Genomic DNA, 17902 nt, shown 5'->3' with positions numbered 1-17902 from the left:
TTAAAATGTTATCTAACATCCACAAAGAGGAGGGAGGGTAACCCGGAAGATTCATTCTTCCCAAATATAACTCAGCATGATTAAGTATTTCTGACGTCTCCAAAACAACGTGATTACAATAACTTGACGTAAATGAGACAAAAAGATATGAGTGCATTAAGATTCTGTGCAGAGGAGCTTTGTCACTTCCTTGTGGTCATTCAGTAAAACTGCAATCTGGGCCTGAAATAAATGCATTTTAGGATCAATTCATTTTTTCAATTCTCCATTAAGCAGTGTTACCTCCGCCACAGAGGTTGTGTTTTCATCTGTGTTTGTTTGTTTGTTTGCAGGATTACGCAATGGCTATTGAACAGATTGACACACAACTGTGTAGAAAACATGCAGTTCGGGTCAGGGAAGAAGCCTTTACATTTTGGTAAGGAGCCAGAAAAGGAGCCAGGTCAACAAAACTAAATTTTCGCTACATTTTCACCAAATTTACGAAAATTCATGGATCTCGAGTTAAAAGCTTGACTGATTTTAAAGGGGACTGTTTGGCGCTCTACTGAGTACCATTCTAGTTGTCAATAAAATACTAGAAAACATATTTATGCCCTTACATTGTATTGGAGCTAAGTGTGATTTGATCTAATTATTTTATCTAATTTTATTTACTAAAAGGTCCAAAACACAAAATAGTATATTTACTCTCAGAGACAAAAAAACAGCTTCATAACCTCACATTTAAATGAGACTAAAACTATTTTTGTTGTTTCAGCTTCAGTGAAAACTAATTTCTGTACATGATGAAACTCCCAGGGGAACAAAGCATGAGGCAACAACCCAATGATGTACTTAAACAGACATTTTAATGATGTTAATCACCTGTTCATATAGATTAAGAGCGATAACAGGATTATGGGAAAACAGCCTCTAACAATGATGCTAGTGATGTACAGTCTGAAGGAGACGGCCTTAAATATCCATATAAAGACGAGGAACACGCTGAAAAAAGTACTTCATTGAACCGTTTTTTTTGTTGTCTGTTTTTTGTGTTCACATTAGTTACAAGACCTTAAACCAGTACTATATTTACATAGTGCAAAATACACACTTGCTGTCAATTAACATACTTCAAACACTGTGATGGAAGTCATGGCAACAAAAAGCCTACACACAGCGTACCTTGAATCAAACCAGAAATACTTTCATCAGTAAGACATTCAGTACACCGTCATCTCCTATCTCAGGCTTCACATTGCATACAGCCCGACACACTGCATATACACGGCGCACCATCATAGACAGGCTGAGATCTCGCCATGATTCACTATCAAATACCTTTTTATCAAATTGGATTCCAACTGTTAAAATGTTCTAACTATCAAATGGCTTTAAGAACAGGACGACTGTCTTTTTTTTTGTTTTTTGTTGATACAATGCAAAATCAAAGTCTCTTTTGTACACTTGTATTTACAAGGGTTTATCGGTAGCATGTGCATGACTGTGGGGCGACTGGTTTGACTCTGCCCGGAGGAGAGCGTCTCAGCTGTGGGGACGGGACTTTAAACTGGAGAAAAAGTCTGAGCTCTACAAGGATTCACTTCAAACATGTCGGATTTTGTTTTTTTTTACAGGCTTGGGCACTTGTAAACTTAATTAAGACGAGTAAACACAAGCTTGTCCTTTGGGTTAGCTTGATTTAAGTGTTTGTTTGTTTTGCCCAGTAATTTAAATATTGCTGTTAATGACTCCAGTGAGTAACTTAAAAACAAACTGCATACTTTGACTTAAAAAGATAAATTCATCCCCTAAGGATCGCAGGAGGAGCCAATCCCATCCGACACTGAGCAGGAGGCAGCGTACACTCACATGCAAACCCCACACAGAGAGGTCAAACTGGGCGGAGCCTTCTCGCTGGGAGGCGACAGTGCTCAACGCTAAACTTGAAGTGCCACCAGTGATGAATCGGGTGAGGTTGGTGAGAGACAGCTGGAGAGCTCCGCCCCAATCAGAAAACAAACACCACCACGGAGAAGAGGAGGAGCATTTTCTTTTTCTTTTTTATGAAGCACAGGCAGCACATGGGAGCTGAGGTCAATCCCAGTCGGAGGAAACAAACCCCAAACAGCTTCACAAATCAATGACACACCGTTACACACCGTAGTAGAACCACCGAGACGAGGTTATATATACACACAAAGCTTGTTTCGCTTCATGGAAGTTACGTCATTAGAATCATCTGAATACAGAACGGAAAACAAACTCATTTGAATGTTAAGAAAACAAAAAAAGGAAAAACACTCTCAGAAGACTGATGGGTGGGAGTGGTTTTGGTAGAAAGACAGAACCCCTGACACTGTAATGTTCTGCGAGGAGAAGTAAATACCAACCAAGCAGGGATACGAGCTACATCCATACGACAACGTTTAGGGAGGAAAATGGCGTTTTCAAGCTAAAACGATCCCTGTCCACAAAAGCCTTCTGGCTCTAGAAACAGTTTGAATCCCTGTTCATACTTACAGGCCTGGAAACGCACATCATGTGACCACTCACACAGACTGGGCACGCACCTGCCAGAGTAATCAGGAATTTACGATGTTGAAAAATGAAGAATGTAACTTCACAACAGCTGTTAGCAAACACAACAGTTAACATGTAATTAATTAGTCATGTTGTGGTTTTACACTGATAATCAAGGCTAATGCCGCTTGTTTTCTTCTAGAAGTGGGTCAGGTCATGTGATAGGAGCCTGACGAATCAGCATAAGCGGTCTATGTCATTGTTTCCCCTCAAATGCCAGAGTGTGGATGTCAGGTGGATCCGTAGCAGGGATGAGTTTCAAACCAAAATGAAGTGATATGGATGTAGTGTAAGAAATGCACGTCTCTCCTGCCCTCAATGAAGTGAGAAAACACAGGTTATTTACATAAATAAAACTAATAAACACAGCAAAAGAAATGCAAACTACATGTGTCTGTAAACACACACACACGCACACTCATCCACGCACACACACAAATACTTGCAGAGCTGTAAACCTTCCTGGGCTCTGTGTAAAGTAAGATGGGAGCGGAAAGGTTCCAACCTTCCTTCTCTGTGAGCGACTGACAGCAACAGTTCTTTAGCGCTCACCACTTGCTCCCAGAAAAGTCCTCGGCTCTAAAAGAGTTCAGTTAAAGAGGAGGAGAATCAAAAGCTTCCCTCTGATTTCAAGTGTAGCAGGTTGTGGGCAGAATACATGTCACTACTATCCTTCATAATGTGTTGGCTGTTGGTTGGTCTTGCGAGCCTGTGTGTTTGTAGCTTGGTCGTTTCCTCCGCGACACGTGAACGGGCTGCGTGTGAGTGTTGGTCAGTTGGTTGGATACCTGAGATTATGTCTAGTGTCAGGGGTTAGAGACAGAGGAGAGAAGCTGCTGGTGGCTGTGAAGAGGGATGGGCGAGAGCCAGAGGACAGAGCGGATGACTGTATGTAAGAAGAGAGGGAGAAGGAGGAGGAGAAGTGGTTTCAGACGGTGACCTTCTTAGCCTCCACTTGCTCTTGGTCCTCCGACGTCGTCTCTGTGATGTCTGCTGAGTCGAGGTCCTCCTCATCCTCACTCTGCCCTCTCTCCTCCTCCTCTTCCTCCTCCTCATCTTCTTCCTCCTCCTCGTCCTCCGTACTTTCCTGGCTCTTTCCCAGCTGCAGGTTTTCCAGGGTCTTGGACACCCAGGATTCGATGCGGCTGCTGAGGGTGGGCACCTCCACAGCAATAGGTTCAGGGGTGTAGTCCTCTTCCTCCTCTTCCTCCTCGTCTGCCTCTTCCAGCATCCCGGGGACGAGGGTGGAAGTGGTGGAGGTGATGGAGGAGTTCAGCGGACCCCTGCAGCTTCCGTCCAACGAGCCCGTTTCTGTGCTCTGCTGTGAGGCCAGCTCCAGCCGATCGTCCACCCGCACCTCATCTCTCTCACCGACACCCTGCGTCGTAGGCCCCGCCCTGGACTGGGGAGCGGTGGAGGCAGACGGAGCTGCGATGGTGGGGGCTGCCAGCGGCTCACTCTCCTTCTGGCTGACTGTGGGAGGTGCAGGGCGACTCTGCTCAGCCTCAACAGGCTCCGGAGCATCTGAAGTCTCCACTATACTCCTCCAGTTGGTCTCTGGTGAAATGAATACATTTGTTAGGCTCAATTTTCATCTCAGCTGAATAACAGTCGGGGGTCGAAGCAAAGGACATTAATTCAAGTTCTGTATTATAATGCAATTTGGAAGAAATTACACTTGTTTCCATTCCATGCTACTTTATTCTTCTAATCTGCTACATGTCAGAGGAATATGCTTTTTACTCAGTTTATGTCTGACAGATTAGTTGCTCATTACTTCTCAGACAAAGGTTTTGTATAAAAGAAATCACAAAATCTTATAAAGATTCAAACTAAACCAGAGGTCCCCACAAGACACTATCTGGTATCTGATTTAGACACAATCCAGTCCTTACTCTTTTTATTGAGTAAATAATTGGAATAATTCTGATTAAAGATACGCCTTAAGAACTATGACAAAGATGAAAGCAGAGAGACAGAAATGAGGGATCTTACCATACTCCTTCTCATTGACTTCTGAGATGGGCTCAGAGAAGATGGAGCAGAAGGAGATTGCAGAAGCAGCAGAGTGGTTACGGGAATGCCCCATGTGGTGTGGGACTTTCTTGTCGTTTTTCAGCGCCTCCTCGGCCTGCTCCTGCTCCAGAGCGGACACCATGTCCTTATAGGCCTTCCTGGCTTCTTCTGTCAGAGACACTAAACGGTGGAAGAGACCCTGAAGGAGGTAGAGAGATTTGATCGAGTTACAAAGAGGCAAAAAAAAAAAAAGGAAACTGTAGAAAGTCTGATGTTTTAACTAAAGTGAAATGTCAATGTCAAACAGAGAAAACAATCTCCTTGGTATAGTTAATAAATAAGAAACACAAGCTGCTCCAAGGTCCCTATAAGTCTCTACAGCTCTGTATTGTATGTGATATGTAGATTAGTGCATCAGACGGATGTATGGGTGGGTGGTTAGGTGGATGGATAGAAAGCAATTTATAACAACTTTACTTTTATTGGCTGGTGGTGCGTTACCTCGGCTCCCGAATAGTTGAAAATGCCGACCACACTGACAGGCACTAGTTTGTTGACGCAGCGACCAAGAGCTTTTCTGCCCAGGGCAAAAACAAATGGGATCTCCTGCTCCCGAGCCATGGCAATCACATTGTACAACGCTTCGTCCAAACCACCTGAAACACAGGAAATAATTTGTATTACTCAAGTGAATCAAATTCGAAAAAACAATGTACAAAAAAGGACAGAAGGGAATGACTTTGATAGTGAGTGAAATCCTGCTGTTTCGGTCATTTCTAAAATGGGATAGAGGGCTGCAGAACTTGGCTTCTATTAATGTGTGACTGATGAAGCTGGAATGCTGAACAAGCTTCTGCGACTCGCCTCAAAAGTCAAAGGAGGCTGCAGATTTAGGTGAAACTTCTCTGCAGCTTTAAACATGTTCACAGCACAGTCAGACAATCTGATCAATAATATGAAGCTGGTGCATTAGACGGGCTTGGGACATTCTTTACCTTTGGCCTGGATCTTTTCACAGTTTGGAGAGATGATGACACACTTAATCTTCTGCAGCTTCATGTGCTTGGTGACCTCTCGGAGACCCATGACCAGGCGGCGTTTGGACTTGGCCTTGGTGGGGTCGTTCTGGTAGACCCGCTCCTGGAAGCGAACCAGCTCCTGTAACAGCATCGTCACGCTCTCGTCGATCTCCTTACTCAGAACCTGGTTACAGTACCTGAGGAAAATAAGACGTGAGGATACAGGAAAATAAATCATGGCGGTATTCAAAACATGTTGTGACAGGCGGCCACAGTGCAAGTAATTAATCGGGAAACACGTAATGTGTATTGGTTGCTCTCATAATCCTGATTTGTTGATTTTCATTTTCAGGCTTTGGGAGTGTGGGCTCATCAAAACAAGCCATTGAGAAAGTTTCTAAAGCTTCATAGACAAAACAAGTAATTGAAAAATACAATCACTATTACGATGATATATTTTGATGAGCGTTGACTTCCTTAAAATTATTTTCCCTGCATGTTTAGACAGATATTCATGAAAACATTGTTCTACTAACTTTGTAGTAAATTAAATATATTTCACAAGGTTGACAGAGTGGTCTGTGGAAAGAGCATCAGGCTGGTCAGAGCTGAGGAGCAGCGTTTGGCTACTGAAGCTTTTTGGAGGTTTCAAATGCAAAATCTGTTCGAGAGGGGTGGGCTGGGACAAAAGGCCGACAGCAGAGGACACACAAGGACAAAGCTGTGTTTGTGACCACTGGCATACATTTTTGCTGAGAAGGGACAGTGTGCTAGGCATCCTTGTTGTCTGCGACAATTCTTTATTGTACAGTTCCGCCCTTAAAAACACCAGTTAACTTTCAGTGTACGCTAGCCACAGCCACGGCTCTGTGAGTTTTGAGTGGGACAAATATTTGCTTCTCAAACCCTTTTTTTGTCACCACATTCTGCATCTTTCAGACTTTCTAATGCCAAGGATTCCTACGAAAGGTCTTTCCTGTTCCACGGCCCGCTTCTCACTCCATGTGGGATAAGAGTGTGAACTTACTCTCTGAAACGTCGGCTGTGGATCTTGGTGATGGCGTTTGAAGCCATTGGACTCCCGATGCCAGAGCTGGCAGGAGAACCCTGGGACACCGGAGTGATGCTGTACGGAGAGTTCTGGCTGGCTGGGGAAAGGGACGCATCACTGGGCACACTCAGACCGTTCTCTGTGGTAGAAACAACAGACCAGAAGTAATTAGAAACTGTTTGGTGGATTCAAAAATATATAGTTTCGAAGTGTCTTAATAGGGAATCGGACTCACCTTCTTGGGAGGCAGGCTCTTGTGTAAGATCATCAGTAAAACGTAGACACTCATCTCCGTGTTCCTCCTGGCCGGAGGACTCTTGTTCCACACTCGTCTTCCCTTTCTTCCCTTCACGTTCCTTCAAGATGATCTAGAAAAAAAAGAAGTATAAAACAGATGGTAAAAAAACAAGGCTTCTTAAAAAGCATCTTTATGGCATCATCCTCCCACCTCTCCTAAATCTAGAGCGTCAACTGTAATCACCAACCTTCTTCAGGGCTGTTGGCCGTTTGACTTTGGGAATCTCCCTCTCCTTCCCTCTCTTGATGCGGGGTGCAGTGGAATCCAGGGCATTATGTGGGGCCGAGTACGGCTGCTGATGACCCTTCAACATGGATGGCACGTTGATCAAGCCTGAGCTGTGGAATGGAGTGGTTGTTCCAACTGGAGGAAAGGATGACAAAGTTAGCAGAGTGTGACTCGGGCCGTGTTTACAGAGGTTCATCATTTAGCCGGTAATTCGGGCTATTTCAAGTCACAGTTACTTTAACAGACGCTGTATCCCATTATTGAAAATGAATGCAGGGATATAGTATTTAAAAAATATATATATTTCATGCCACTCGCTAATGTCTGATAGAGTCTATGAATACCTGTAAAAGACAGTGGTTTGGTGTTGGTGATTTGTTTGGCCTTCACAGCCTGCTGATGTTTCTCCAAAGCTGCCAGCATGTCTCCCAGGTCCAGCTCAACAGAGGTTTTACTCTTCTTCCCGGCTGCTTTGGTGAATGCCTCCTGCCAGGCGAGGAAAGAATTGACAGAACATGTTCACAACCAGTCAAATACAAGTGGAGATCGATTCACAGGCCAAGACAGACGGAGCGGAACTGATAAAACACGGCAAAGAAATGCAGCAGTAGGTCGTAACATTCAAAGTGTTCAGTGTGAACCCGACCCTCATGACCAGCAGACATAGTACAGGTAAATACCTGTAATTTCTTCTGTTCCATGCTGATTTCAGAGTACTCCTGTGCAGTGGCCAGGGCAGCAGCCAGAGCCTTCTTCCTCTGGCTCTTGGCCCTCTTGGGAACAGACGTGGTGATGGGGATTGGTGTTTGCACAATGTTGATAGGAGAGTTTTCTGGTAGGTTATCCAGCTGTGATGCATGTAGAGACACAAGTTAGTGTTTAGTACGGGTCTAAAGGTCCCAAATGTCAATGATTAGACTTCCCTATCTGATATTTACATCCCATCCACAGTAATCACAATATGACAGGAGCACCACACCTTGCTACTAATTTCAGAAAGGCACCATTTGCAGTAACAGTGAAGTTACCAAGAGGCGCAATCAACACAAGTACTGTCAGTGCCAGCATCCAATGCTAATTCCAAGCTTCTAGAGGTTTGAGACAAAATAGTTACTCAAGCTTTTTGCCGCTTTATTTACATTCTAACCCATTTTTTTTTACTACAGAAGTCTGGTGCCAACTGCTCAGACCGAGCAACTCTCTTTTTTTTTTTTTTTACAAATCGTATCGAAAAAGTATCGGTATCGAAATTCATGACTTGGTATCGAAACCTACATTTTGGTATCGTGACAACACTACTCTGCAAAAAGTAATTATACTGAAAACTTTTTCAGGAGGCCCTTTCTCTTACCAGGTTTTTGGGCATTTTGGGTTGCGTGTGTATCTGGGCTGGGGCAGCTTCTGGTTTGGTGCTACGTTTGACAGCTCCTCCAGAAGGAAGATCTGGAAACTCATCCTCATCCTAACAAAGTAGAAAATATTACATACGAGAACCTAACATAAACCACTGATGTTAACAGTGAGTCATTGAAATGAAATTCACAAGAAACCTTCGCTGACCTCAAAGTAGAGGGGCTCTGGAGTGAGCTCAGTGCCAGTGGCCGCTGCTGGCTGCAGTCTTTGTTCTGACTGGTTGGGTGGCAAACGCCCTGGATAACCACTGTGGAAATCCTGAAAGGCAGAGAACAGAGGAGTCAGACAGGATTCTGCTATTCAACAATCTCTGTATATTTGATTTATGCACATAGAGTCGGGTGACTGCAACTTTGTAAAAGAGAAGACTAACACAATCCTAGTGGCTTTGTACCCTTTGTATATATTCCTATTTTTATCTTATTGTTTATGGCCATGCGTGAGTGAAACGTGTAGTTTTATGTAAGTGAAGTGTGAACTTTTATGTAAGTGAAGTGTGAACTGCCAAATTTTTGATGAATTGCTCAAACGTCAGGGACGTGACACCGGATAGTAGTCTGAAAAATTCCAACTTCACATGCCACCAAAACACTATGCTAATGTTTAATGCTAAATATACTGTATGATAAGCATTTATAAAAATCTTCACCGTTACAAGAATTATCATTTTAGCAAGCAAGGTATGCTAATTTTGCACACCACGTTTTTGAAGTCAAAACCACAATAGGAAAAAGTCTGACTGTTAAACTTCAGTGCCTTCTGGTTCACTTTTCTATTTATTCTTTTGACACTATTGTCTTCAGTTGTAACTCAGCTGCTGTTTATTTGGTGTCTTAGTCCTTTTTTTGTTTCTTATCCTACACCCCACTATCATACTTTGGACTCTGTTCCCCACAGTTGAATGGGGACTTGCTCAGTGACTTTCAGTCTTTCACTCAGTGTCCACTCCAGTGGGATCGTACCTGTGAGAAGTTTCTCTGTTCAGGATTCTTCCTCTGCTCCGCTCTGTGTAACTGGCCGTTCCTGTCCCCCCAGGACTTTGGCGTCGCCTGAGAGGCTACATTCACCCAGGTATCTGCTACCAAATAAAAAGAACAATAGCGTCTCTCAGGTAAAAGAAAAATGTATCTGTAAGTCATTAGATACAGGGCGCATAATAACTATGGCTATGAAAGCATGATGTGAATAGGTATGGAAAGATTGGAACACCTTGTTCAAACTTACATGTCATAACACCAGCCTCTACTCCCTGTAAGACACACAAAGGGTAGAGACGAGTTAATTCATCACGTGTATGTTAATCATGCTAGTAACAATGAGAGGGCAAAATAATTTAAGGATCAAGTCTTGTGTGTTGTGGTATGTCCTAGTTTTTCTGCCAAGTGAAAAGGACATCAAGCATCATTACTTCAGAACCTGTTATGAAACATTTGTCTCTTAAAGTATTATAGAGACAAATGCTCGGGCTGTGACTCACGTGAGATTAAATTTAGACACACAATGATATAATCTGGGGTAAATCCACCTATCATACAAATCCACACATGACTATTTGCTTTGTAGAGAGCAAAGCAACGTCATAGCAGAAGCTTTGTTTATATTTCCCAATATGTGTATGACGTCTAAATTATTAATAGATTTTTTGCAGGTGAGTGAGGTGGAGCTGAGCAAAAGGATTTGAATTAAATTGATCTTTTAACTAATGTCCACATATTTAGTTTTTGTCTAAAATACGTTGCATATAGATCCCGTTCATTGTACTTGCTACTTCCTGACTTGCTTTCTGTCCAACTATTCTTCTTTTGTGCTTCACATTTTTACTGTGAATTTTTAGCTTAGCTCCAAACCAGAATGAAAACACTTCTGTTTCTGAATCAATTTACAGGAGAATTAGGTAAAAACTATTTCTTCAAAATGTGTTGGATCTGGGGCTGATGGTAAGGAGCTAACATACCGTAGGTGCTGCTGCATGCTCTGCTGGTCGTTGTGTTACACCAGCGGCCTGGTTGTGTTTCGGGCTACAGTATCCGCTGTCACTGTCTATATCTGCCTCACAGGTGCCCTGCTCGTTGAAGTTTTCAGCTGGATGGGACGCCCGTCTTCTCTTTGTTCGGTTCTTCCACAGCAGAGGACTGGCTCGCTCAGCAGCACATCGCCCTGACACCTCACCTGGGAAATCTGAGGGCAAGGGAGGAGAAAGTAAACCTGAAGTCAACTTGTTGCACGGTGTGACAGAGTGGAATAATACTGCAAGTATATTTAACATGCAAGTAAGTTCAAAACAATTATACGTGCTGTAGATTTATCCACAGAGATTCAATGAACACAGACTTTGACCGGGAGTTAACTGTATGATGTTTTTCACGTGACATCAAACCATAAATACCCAAGCTATTCACACAGGCTCTGGTTTCTCGGCAGCAGAGATGACACAGATTACATCATGAGCTGCACATGTCAATCATTCTGACTGGAAACTCTGCATTCCAGGTCTTTCATAAACTTAGGCACAAGCATCATCAACCTGTAAGACCAGACACTGCTCTTGTCTGAACTTCCTTTCAGCCGCAGGACTCAAGAAAACCACTGAACCTGCCAATAAACTTTTCTGTCAAAAAATGTAATACACCCTACAAGGAGGCACTTAAATGCATATTTACTTGTTGCCACAGTATTTTTACCGGTCTGCTGTGCTGCATCAACCAGCATGACGATCTTGGTTCTACCATCGGGCCCCAGGGTGCACACCTCCTTCTGCACGGCTACATTCCTCGTTGGAGGCCGACGACCTCTTGAAGCCTGGCACACACCTAACTGTTGCTACAGGGGAGTCAAAAGAGGCGGGGTTACTGACGACATAAGGTGAGGATGAGAAGAAACAAATGACCTATGACGTTCATGTGACAGTATCACAATAAGGCTGTTGACGTTCTGTACCTTTGGGAGGATGTTAGATCTGACCATGCCTCTCCCCCTCTGGCTAGCCATCCCATATGCTGGTCCCAGAGTTAGTGGCCTTTCCCCGACATCTGCTGAGACTGGGTTGATTACTCCAGTTTGCACAGGACCCGTGTAGGTGCCAGGGAAGGGCTGATAGAAGCCCATGACAGGTGGGCAGGGAGCCTGCATAATCTGGTAGTAAGCATACTCGTTGGACACAGGAGGCTGGGGGGAAGACAAGATGGGGTAGGCCAGGTACGGTCCACCAGGGGAAGGGTTAGGCTGCTGCCAGCGCAGCTCCCCTCCATTATACATCTGATGTTGCCTGTGAAACAGTAGAGTTTTAAAATTCATTTCCTCAAATATTTCTTGAATACTGTGCTTTGAAAATGCTGACTGTATGAAAATGGCTTTTTAATAATTAGAGGAAGCTGGGCATTTGAGAAGCCGTCCAAATCTAATCCAAAGTGTCCTCTCATAACACATTGACCTTATCTGTCCTCCTCCAGTATATTACGACATAAAGACTGTGACGTTCAGGGTGGAAAAAAACCCTCACGTGTTAAATGTGTCATCTGCGTAGTTTTTTTTCACCCAGTCATTGTTATGAAAAGGCCAATAAACATTCAAGCTCAGAAACACGCTCAACCGAGGGAGTTTCAAAGGCAAGAATAAATGTGCATGGATAAAGTTAATGTTAAGTATGGCCCTTAAAAGATGTTCTAAAAATTGAATTGCTCTTAATTTGAAAAGGTTATAATTAACACACAAGACTGAACAAAACTATAAAGTTGAGGTTGTGATAAATGTCATATTGTTTTAATACAAAACTACAGTATTTAGCTGTCAATTGTTATACATTACTGTAGTTCAGCCTTAGGCTAAGTTTGCACTATGTGCCTGTATTGTGTGAGACAGGAAGAGATTTTAATATACACTGTATGTCAAATCAGACTATGTATTGACAAATACCAAATAGAAAAGTTAAAAGGTTTCTAAAACTTTGTGTTGCTAATTCAAAACACTTTTCAGATTGTATCCTCTAAACAAACACAACAATAATGCGGGGGAGACTTTTTTTGTGCTCCACAAAATAAGATTAAAGTTTATTTAGGAAGACAGAGGCGGTGCCCATGATGTGTGTGATGGCTAGTGAGAAAGGGAGTGTCGGGTAGTATGGAGAAAGCTCTGGATAAGGATCCAGAAGATATTTTCACAGCCGGCTTACTATAGTGGGTTATTTCCTTGCATTCAAATGGCGGGGAAGGAAACAAAGGAGCGGATGTGTGCAGGATACAGCAGATCACTCTGGACAAAGAAAGAGCCACTGGAAACACAAACTGGGCTTCCATGTAAACTCTGGAACTCTGGGGAGGTTTCCATTCATAATTAAGCAGTCTTAAACAACAGAGCAACCGAATGGCTCTCACTCAGCACACTGTTTAAAGGCTGTGATCGTGATCTCTTTAGTGGAGCACAACATCAGGGACACGGTGTTCTCTTCTTCTTCTTATAGTACACAGAGATATGCTGAAAATAGAATGGTCCAGAAGAGAGAAGATTGTTCTTGGGCAGTTCAAAATGGGGGCACCAGACTTCCCACAATGCCACAGGGAATGGCTATATTTTTGCATTGTCAAATTCCATTATTATCTTTAACCAGAGCTAATGGAGTTGAAGCGAGTGTTGCTCATTACCTCATCCCTCCCAGCCCACCGATAGAGAAACAGTACCTGTTGGCTTGGTTCTCCTGGACAAAAGGGTAGCAGGTGATGAGGTAGCTTGGTATGGGAGTGGTTTCCACCCCTCCACCACTTCCTCCTCCTCCTCCTCCTCCGCTCCCTCCTCCACCACCGGCCTCTCCAGAAAGACTCATGCTGACCAGGGTTCCTTCAAGACCTTTCTTCTGTGGGATGAATGGTTCCACTTCGGCTGAAAGCTTCACATCCTGCAGAGAGACAAATGAACAGCCATTACTATCACACCATGAGCGACGGCAAGGACCACAGAACATCCATCCATCTATCCATTAGCTACACTGCTTATCAGTTGAGGGTCGTGGGGGGGCTGGAGCCAATCTCAGCTGACATTATGAGAGAAGGAGCACAGACCTATTTGTCAAACTGCTGATATAAAGTTGCTCGAGTAAATCACAACACTCTCTGCTTCCTTTTTTTTCAAGGCCTTGTTTTTTGCCTCCTCCATATCTGTATCATCCAATCAAAATAAGTCTAAAGACGAAACTCTCCAGCATCAGCTCTCAAAACACTGAAAACTACAACAGCATGACACAATCTTTCTGAGCCCAAGAATGTTTAGGTGCTGCATGTCTGACAGGGACAGAGTGAGCTGTACAGCCTCTCATTTATTTAGGGCAATGCATTTCCTCATTCTGTTCCAGTCTGTTCACAGTCTGCCTACAGCTGGTTTAAGCGTCTAGTGACACAACTATCAAGTACAAGGACATAAAACATTCTGAGTTCATAAAAGGTATAGCACACAGCTGCCAAAGGATGTAAGTCAAAAACCGACTTGGAACGGCTTCATTTTAATATGTTGACAGGAGACTCTGTACCTCAAAGCCAAAAGGAGAGAATGCTAATTTTATAAATGGTAAAATCTGATAAACTATAGCTGCACTGAACACTGATGATGTACGGTGATAGTAGATGTAGATTTACAGATTTAGTTTGAGGCATAATAAATAATAAATATTCTGTTTTTAACTGACACAACAAGGGACGAATACCAGGCTCAAACGTGTTATAGTCATAAATGGTTTTATCAAATGAAGGACCAAGCAGAGATGGAAGACCCTGACATCTACCATCTAGTGTTTAAACTGCTCCCCACAATAACTCAAGTTTTTGGCCAAATGCAGAAAATGATAAGACTCTTCATATTAAATAAATCAATGCTAGTGACCGATTAGAGCAAAACATATATGTCTCTTTCTTAAACCCTTATAAAGAGTTGAAGGTATCAGGGGAATCAAAAATATCCAATAAAAAAATTATTAAAGCAATTCAGTCAAAAACCCAAAGGCACAATAATGACCTGATTAAGTCACTGTGCACCGACTCATGGTCTTCTTCTTGTCAGTCTAGTTTTATGCTTGTCAAGATTTATAGGCTGATCATATCAAACCAACACTCAGACTGTTATGGAAAACAAATGATAGAGCAGACAGAGAGGTCAAAGATTAGAGATCAGGTGAGAGCAGGTTTTGGAATAAAAAATAAAATCAAACCACAAGCTCCACCAGCCACTTCTGACTAGTGCTCTGTAGTAAAGTAGAGATATTAGATTGTTAGATTATGCTTATTAATGGAACAGTTAAGTATAAAGAAATGAGACAATCCAAAATTTTCTCAGTTTACAGGGATTTGGGAATTATCAAAGAGATGATCATGTCATGAAACTTCAAAACATTGAAGTACCTGACATTTACAAGTAGAAGCAAACGACTAATTTTTGCCATGACCGAAAAATAACACAACTACCCTTCTTGTTTTGTTAACTGTCTATTAACTCTGCTATCCGTCTAGAAGCATCTTTCACACCTCTCAGTGCTCCTCACTTAACATCATGTTGACACTGGTCTACCCCAAGTTAGCAGGTCTGTGCGAGAGGTCCCATTCAAGATAATCTACTATTCTGCAGAGGATGAGGAGAGGTGACAGGGTTTAGAGTACAAAGACGCCCCCTCACTTCTGAAACAGTGGTCGGGATGCATGAATAGAGGAACAGTGCGGCCAGTGGATGTCAGACAGACAGCTATTGTTTTCCACTGCTACTGACTGTGGGTGGATCCCTCAGTTTTCCTTAGGTGATCTATAGGAATCCATCCTACCAAAAAAAAAAAAAAAAAAAAAAAGGTCATGGTGAATGGAATCTGTTTTGCTAGTTCAGTACAAAAGAAACTACAAATATAAATACAGATTTAATTATTTTTCTTACTACGAAAGATTAATAGCAGATGCCTGGACTGGAAGGATTTAACGCCACAGCGGTTGGTGTCTGAACCTGTACGATGGCACAGTGTGGCTGATAGGCTGTTGGTATAGGATTATGTTTGAGAGGATAAAGTAGGGACAGTGCTGAAGGATAAGCTAATTACATACCGAGCCGCAGCATGAAGGCCACAGTCGCTCAGTAATGGTGAATCTTGAATTGTGAACGGAGAAATCTGACTAATTAGACTAACTCGACTTTTGAAGAAAAGGGGTCGAGTGCCGGTTCCGAGGAGGAATCTCTTGATTCAACCATGAGTCTTTGTGCATCTCTGTGTCAGTGAGAATAGCTGCGATTGTGAAAAAGACAATGAGGTCAGAACCCAGATGTGCATCCGCTGAGGATGACAGAACTCGGGGGAGGTTCAACTGGGGGCTACTGATCTCACAAGCCTCTGTTTGTCCATGCGTGTTCACACCAGTTGCTTTCCATGTACCACCACCACACACTATGTGCTTCTGTACAAGAGCAGCAGGGTGGGCTGTGTACGACGTACAGGAGCATGCAGATGCAGTTTATTGGGAACACCTACTACAAAATAACATACTGCAGTCTGATACAACAGTTCTCGTATTGACTCCTACCTACATGGAGGCTGTGAGGTTTGGTTTGAGAGGAGTTGGCACAAATTCATGAACATTTAAGAGGAAGTAGTTTTTAATGCTGTTGGATTTTTGTGCAAACTAGGATTGTCTCCAGATCCCTCAAAGGATTAGGAGCGTAGATAGATATGGAGGACAAAAGACAATAATTAACAATAATAAAAACACAGATGACCTTTAAATCTTCATGCAGCAGAACTGTTGTTGTTGGCTTCCATCTGCATGTAGATACTAATCTGCAGTCTGAGAGTAGACAACCACATGTTTTGGAGCAGCCTGTCCTGTGTGTGTAGACTCATCGATGTAACATGTAGCTGGACACAAACCCAGGAACACAGGCTAAAGTAGAGATATTAGATTGTTAGATTATGCTTATTAATGGCACAGTTAAGTATATAGAAATGAGACAATCCAAAAATGTCTCAGTTTTCAGGGATTTGGGAATTATCAAAGAGATGATCATGCAGCAGAACTGTTGTTGTTGGCTTCCATCTGCACGCAGATACTAATCTGCAGTCTGAGAGTAGATAACCAGCCTGTCCTGTGTGTAGACTCATCGATGTAACATGTTGCTGGACACAAACCCGAGGAACACAGGCTGAACTTCCTGCATGTCGAATGGAATGTCATACATGCAGAAGAACCAGACATTCCTCCCGAGTCGCTCATGAAACCTCCCCGCCCCATCGACACCTCTTCCCCGGCTCCACATTCCTGCTGTGATTGAAACCTCTCTGTGGAATCTCCCTGTCCCCGGGCAGGTTTCTCCATACGGTCACATTTAAAAAAAAACACACAAAAAGCTGCACAACACACGACCTGCGCCGTCAACATGACAGCTGGGGCTGGTTAGCTTACAAGCTAGCTAGCGAGCAAGCTAGCTGGCTGGAGGGAAGCTAACGTTTATCTGGCATTTAAAGGGTTTAACTCGGGTGAATGTTGTCATTAAAATACATTTATGGCGTTTTTTTAATTAAAGAGGATAAACACATGTGCAACGTAACGAATGGGAATAAATGCATTGTCTGTTTTTGTATTTCCCAATGAGCTGCGGGTACCGTTAGCTGTTTTAATGTTAGCTCGCTAGCCCCATGGAATAACAGGGTCGCTGCTCCCTGTTGTGCTACACAACCCGAAAAGAGCTTATTGAAATTAAACATACGTAACACTGCTGGTTGTAGAGTCAACACACAGAGAAGTTGTTATATAAATGACAATCACGACAAAAGGAGAATTGGGCCTCGGCGGCTTAAAACTAACGTTACCTTCCCTCTTTCCTCCCCAACAAGCTAACGTGTTAGCAACAGAAAAATGTTAAAATAAACTCTCTTTACCTTATTGTCACTCGCGTCCATGTCAGTCAGCCTCGCCGCCGCGAACCCTCATCGACCCCAGGGTGGACGTCAGGAGCTGGGTCGCTTTAACTTCCCCATCGTCGACAGAACCGGTAATAAAGGCGATGGTGGTACTGGTGCTACTGGTGGTGGTCGTGGTGGTGGTGGTCACCGGGGGCTGGAGGGTCTGTCTCCCCCTTGCAAACTGCTGCTGCTGCGTCAGCTGGCGGAGCTCGGACCAGCCTGTGGTCGCGGAGCAAACTGCTGTCACTGTGGAAATGGGAGTCACCTGGGACGGAAGCCGAGCAAGCCCAGAAAGCGAAGCGGTGTTGTGTTGTGTGTGTGTGTGTGTGTGTGTGTGTGTGTGTGTGTGTGTGTGTGTGTGTGTGTGTGTGTGTGTGTGTGTGTGTGTATGTGTGTAT

The 17902-nt window shown here is 43.3% G+C and overlaps 1 protein-coding gene across 7 annotated transcripts; it reads right to left on the bottom strand.

Moving 5' to 3' along the window:
- Nucleotides 1-832: 832 nt before the first annotated feature.
- Nucleotides 833-17741, bottom strand: secisbp2l (SECIS binding protein 2-like). Of its 7 annotated transcripts, none has more exons than XM_061068026.1 (18): nt 17481-17741; nt 13264-13478; nt 11528-11855; nt 11251-11410; nt 10545-10768; nt 9815-9839; nt 9553-9668; nt 8738-8848; nt 8529-8639; nt 7858-8025; nt 7522-7663; nt 7137-7312; nt 6887-7019; nt 6628-6790; nt 5577-5797; nt 5059-5237; nt 4561-4780; nt 833-4122 (listed from the first exon to the last, which is right to left on the bottom strand). In XM_061068026.1, the coding sequence occupies exons 1-18, from the start codon at nt 17499-17501 to the stop codon at nt 3494-3496; spliced, it is 3342 nt and encodes a 1113-aa protein (XP_060924009.1). In that variant the 5' UTR covers nt 17502-17741; the 3' UTR covers nt 833-3493. The 7 variants fall into 7 exon arrangements, with proteins under 7 accessions (XP_060924009.1, XP_060924012.1, XP_060924010.1 ...); XM_061068029.1 differs by having other exon boundaries at nt 5083-5237; XM_061068027.1 differs by having other exon boundaries at nt 9553-9665.
- Between the last annotated feature and the right edge of the window lie 161 nt (nt 17742-17902).

The sequence above is a fragment of the Limanda limanda genome, chromosome 3 (genome assembly GCF_963576545.1).
Source record: "Limanda limanda chromosome 3, fLimLim1.1, whole genome shotgun sequence".
Lineage (NCBI taxonomy): Eukaryota > Metazoa > Chordata > Actinopteri > Pleuronectiformes > Pleuronectidae > Limanda > Limanda limanda.
The sequence above is the reverse complement of the archived record's forward strand: the minus strand, read 5'-3'. Positions and strand labels throughout refer to the sequence as shown.

Coding starts and splice junctions, on each gene's coding strand:
- secisbp2l (XM_061068026.1), bottom strand. CDS start 17,501: ATGGACGCGAGTGACAATAAG. Junction 8,640..8,737: donor CAGAGCCCCTCTACTTTGAG/GTCAGCGAAGGT, acceptor CTACTTTGTTAG/GATGAGGATGAGTTTCCAGA. Junction 7,020..7,136: donor GGCCAACAGCCCTGAAGAAG/GTTGGTGATTAC, acceptor TTTTTTTTCTAG/ATCATCTTGAAGGAACGTGA.